We start from the raw sequence: 4,615 nt of genomic DNA, 5'->3' as shown, positions 1-4,615 counted from the left end.
CCCAGCCCCTGCCTCAGCCTGAGACCTAGCACTCTTCTAGGGGAGCACTGGGCACTACGGGAAGGGGCAGCCAGCCTCTGTCCCCAGGCTCTTCCATGTGCAAGGCACTGACGGCTACGACACCAGGACCATGGAGGTGCCAGCCCGAGCCTCGTCCCTCAACTCCAGTGAGGTCTTCTTGCTAGTCACAGCTGGTGTCTGCTACCTCTGGTTCGGGAAGGTACCTATAGGACTGACTGCTTGACTCGTGCCTGGGGACAGGCCCAAAGTAGGCCAATGAGGGGTGAGGTTAGGGGTGAGGGTGAAGAGCCACAGCACTCCTGATGGAACTTGGAGGAAGTCACAGAGCAACAGGTGGATGTGCAAATCCATGGGTTGGAGCCAGACCTGGCCCAGGGTCCCTCCCCTCCTTCCTGCCATAAGCAGAGGACATAGCCCATCCCAAGTCTCTTGGGAAAGGGGGAAGGCCTACTCTGGTTTGCTGGAGTTTTCTATGAACTTCAGCCTGAACCATGAATCACCCCCAAGCCTGGGAATCCCCATTCATACTCTGGATGCAGAGGGGGATCCAGAACATGTGACCCTGATCAGCCGGAAAAACTGAGTCTTAGAGGGGAAAGAAGGGAGATCGATTCCTTGCTCACACATGCCCTGCCATCAGCTTGGGTCTCCTGTGGCTCAGGCCCAACTTCCCACAGGCCGGGTGAGTGGGAGGTAGGACTGGAGGCCAAGGCCTGCCCCCTGTGGGGCTTGACCCAGCTTTATGCTTGCCAGGGCTGTAACGGTGACCAGCGTGAGACGGCACGGACAGTGGTCACTGTCATTTCCGGGAATGACAAGGAAACGGTGCTAGAGGGTCAGGAGCCTCCCCACTTCTGGGAGGCCCTGGGGGGCCGGGCCCCCTACCCCAGCACCAAGAGGTAATGGGATTGGGAGGAGAGTGTTCTTATCCCAAGGAGGAATTGAAGCCCATAGGGGGTGGGTGACTAATCAAGGGTCACACAGAGAGCTAGAGAGATGACTAGGACTGAGGACTCTCAAATCTACCCCCCAGAGGCTCAGGAACAAAGCTCACCCTTCATTCGCCAGGCCTGGGTAACTGGGATCAGAAGATTCCAGGAGCGTAGGGGAAGTGGTGCCCTCTGCTGGCCTAATCCTCTCCCTGCAGTGTCACTGTCCTGGGCAAAGGCACTGTTCCTCAACATTCCCCTTCTGGCCCCCCCTGGGTAATTGAATGAGGTATATGTTGGAGGAAAGGGCAGAGTTAGACCTTAAAGGAAGAGGTGGCTAAGTTCCAGGCCTTGCTGGTGTGACTGTGGGGCTTTGTTTTTGCACCACACCTGCTGAGTCTCCTGGGCTCAGTACGATCATCCCCTCACCCAGCCCAGCCTAGCTTCCCTTCCCGGACCCAGGGCCTGAGGCCACTCCACCCAGGATGAGCCTAGGGGACTCTCCCTTCCCAGAGGGGGTGCTGTCATACCCTTCCCAGTGTCCATTCCAGGGAAATTCATGGGACAGCTGGTGTCACAGCTGGCTGGGGACAGATAGATCACCTAGTCTGCGATCTCCATGGACAGAAAGGAATGTTGCAGCCCAGGGAAGAGCAGGGTGCTCCTGGAGAGAATTATGGGGTGGGTGAAGCCAAGAGGAAGGCCCAGTCTCCTACCCCAGAGAAGTTGCCTCCTGGCCCTGGGGTGGGTGCTGTGTGCTGAGGGTGGGCAGGGCCCAGGCTGCAGAGGTACAGCACCTCTGTGCCCCATGCTTTGTGCTGGCCAGGCTCCAAGAGGAGGCCGCCAGCTTCCAGCCACGACTGTTTGAGTGCTCCAGCCAGAAAGGCTGCCTGGTCCTCTCAGAAGTGGTGTTCTTCCGTCAAGGGGATCTGGACAAGTATGACATCATGTTGCTGGACACCTGGCAGGAGGTAAGCGGCCACTCCTGCCTGGCTGGAGTGTGAATGCGGGTGTGACTGTATTTGTTTAACTGGGTATGACTCCACATAAGCTGTGAATGAGTGACTATGACACTAATGGTGCAATCATGTGGCTGTCTGTGTCACTGTGTGAAAGTACTGAGTCTTCTATGGGTCTCGTCTGACCGGGACCATGTGTGTAGTTGTGAGTAACCCTGAGTATCTTATGATGCTGTGCGTAGCTCCAACTGATGGCACACCTTGGCTGGACCTGTCAGGGTAGAGTGAGTAACTGTCAGTGGATGGACTGACCGCAGGCGTGTGGGGTGATTCTGTGTGACTATTGCACTTGGACATGCGGTTGGGTGGGAGACTGATGTGTCAGTGACTGTGGGGTCAAGTAACTGACTAGAACTGGCCAGACCTTGGGGACTCTACCATGAGACTCATGTACGTGTGTGTGTGTGTGTGTGTGTGCACGCTCATTTGCCTACATATATATGTGGCAGATAGAAAGGAACCACAGGATCAGAGGTGGGTGTGAGCAACCGAGTGACTCTGTGTGTCTGTGCCACTGTGTTTCTGTGTGACTTTCCAAAGTGGTGTAAGTGGCTGATCATGTGTGACTGTCACACCATGTGTTGGACAACAGAGCATGGCAATATATGTGGCTGTGATTTGCTGTCGGGCTGGATGACAAGGGAGGCTTGTGTGCCTTTGTATCACTGTGCCTGTGGTAGGCCACGTCTGTGGCAGCATGTGGGTTGGGGCAAGACTGTGGGCATGCACCTCAGAAAAAAACGAGCCCTTTCAGCAGCTGCACCGGACCTGGCCAGCCCCAGCTCTCCGACATGATTTCCATCCACCCACCCCTTGCTGGTTCTGCTTGCTGTTCCTGCAACATGCCAGGCGCATGGTCACTTCAGGGCCTTTGCACTGGTGGCTTCTTCTTCGTTGTCTCCTCAGACATACATGTGACTTGCTCCCTCATAAAAAAAAAAAAAAGTCAGGGATTTTTATCTATTTTTTAAATTTTTGACTCCCCAGTGCCTGGCATACAGTGGGTGCTTAATAAATATCTGTAGGATGAATGCATGAATGCATGCGGACCTTCTTGTGTTCACTGTTGTGTGGGTGGCAGCGTGCTGGGTGTGTCCGGTTGGCCAGGGCTGTGTGGGTGGGGTTCTGAGGTCATCAGATAGACAGAAAGCTGGGAGGAGGTGTGTGGCTCCAGGTAGCCCCTCCACATGTCCCAGACCAGGCCCCCTCTGTGGCCCAGATATTCCTGTGGCTTGGTGCTGCCGCCAGTGAGCGGAAGGACGCGGTGGCCTGGGGCCAGGAGTACCTGAGGACCCATCCAGCAGGGAGAAGCCTGGCCACGCCCATCGTGCTGGTCAAGCAAGGCCACGAGCCGCCCACTTTCACAGGATGGTTCTCCACTTGGGACCCCTACATGTGGTCGGTGAGTGAGGCCCCAAACCCCTAGCCCCATCCTCATTTGGGGGGAGCGGGACCTCCCTGAGCAAACTGAAGGAGGAGGTGCTGGTCTAGCTGGGGACCTCCAACACGTGTGAGGGAGATCTGACCGTGTTCTCACTGGCCTTATCCCAGGGGTGCCCCTTCATCCTGCCCAGCCCTAATAATTGACCTCATTCTTGCCCCCAGAACAACCAGTCCTATGAGGAGGTGGTGAAGAGTGGGGTCTCCCACTTGGGAACAGAATCTGCCATCTCTGGGATCACAGCAGTGAGTACTGGGAACCCTACCGTGGCATTGCCCACAGTGGTGTAGGCTTGGATAGCACGATCCAGAGTGGGCAGGGGCCTGGTAGGTGGCCAGGGTTGCAGCTGGGGGCAAAAGGCAAGTGGGTTCAATGTCGCCTCCCCGAGGAGTGCTTATTTCCAATCTTCCCCAGCGTGAGTTCCCCTCTCTGGACAGGAAATCAACAATTTCCAGCTATCCCAGTGGCCAGGCGAGAGCAGAGCAGGTCCTCCAGACCTGCCAGCCGTCAAAGACACCCAGGACATCTCAGAGATGGAGTTGGGGCCCAGGGTAGGCGGCAGAAGTGCCAGCACCAGCATCAGCACCAGCAACAGCAGCAGCAGCAGCAGTGTCAGCTTGGTCGACAGTGGGAGCCTGCCCCCTGAACGGCTGAGGTACCAGGCCGTTGAGGACCTGCCACAGGGTGTGGACCCCACCCGCAAGGAGGTGGGTGACCACTTACTGCCCCACACCTAATGCTGTGCTGGAGGAGCCCAGGACACCATCAGCCCATTGTGCAGGGCTGGGAGGCATGTCCCAGATGGGTGGCAGTGCCCTGATGACATCTCTAGGTAGGACAGGACTCTGGGCTCTCATGACAACCTCCCCTACATCCCTCCCCCAGTTCTATCTCTCAGACGCTGACTTCCAAGACATCTTTGGGAAATCCAAGAAGGAGTTCTACGGCATGGCCAAGTGGAAGCAACAGCAGGAGAAAAAGAAGCTGGGCTTCTTCTGAGTCCGGGGGGCTCTGCTCACACCCCCAGGCCCCCTCACCTTTGCCAATAAAAGGCAGTGGTGTGCACCAGGTGTGGTATGTGTGCCTTCAGACCCAGATCCCTCGGTGTGCTTCTTGCTGCCCTCTCCAGACCACCCCCAGGAGCATGGGGAAGGGACATGCCCTTCACGGGGGATTTTATATCCCAGAAAGGGAGACCAGAAAGC

General features: G+C 56.7%; 1 protein-coding gene across 5 annotated transcripts in view; it reads left to right on the top strand.

The window, feature by feature from the left end:
* Positions 1-4,475, top strand: part of Vill (villin like) — a 17,665-nt gene extending 13,190 nt beyond the window's left edge. For all 5 annotated transcript variants that reach the window (XM_048795545.1, XM_048795548.1, XM_015489490.2 and 2 more), the window contains 7 exons: positions 41-220; positions 775-920; positions 1,777-1,921; positions 3,189-3,371; positions 3,575-3,655; positions 3,848-4,117; positions 4,296-4,475. In XM_048795545.1, the coding sequence (XP_048651502.1) occupies positions 41-220; positions 775-920; positions 1,777-1,921; positions 3,189-3,371; positions 3,575-3,655; positions 3,848-4,117; positions 4,296-4,409 (1,119 nt within the window). In that variant the 3' untranslated portion in view covers positions 4,410-4,475. The remainder of the gene's footprint in view (positions 1-40; positions 221-774; positions 921-1,776; positions 1,922-3,188; positions 3,372-3,574; positions 3,656-3,847; positions 4,118-4,295) is intronic.
* Positions 4,476-4,615: the final 140 nt, after the last annotated feature.

Source organism: Marmota marmota, unplaced genomic scaffold, assembly GCF_001458135.2.
Source record: "Marmota marmota marmota unplaced genomic scaffold, marMar, whole genome shotgun sequence".
Classification (NCBI taxonomy): domain Eukaryota; kingdom Metazoa; phylum Chordata; class Mammalia; order Rodentia; family Sciuridae; genus Marmota; species Marmota marmota.
The sequence above is the reverse complement of the archived record's forward strand: the minus strand, read 5'-3'. Positions and strand labels throughout refer to the sequence as shown.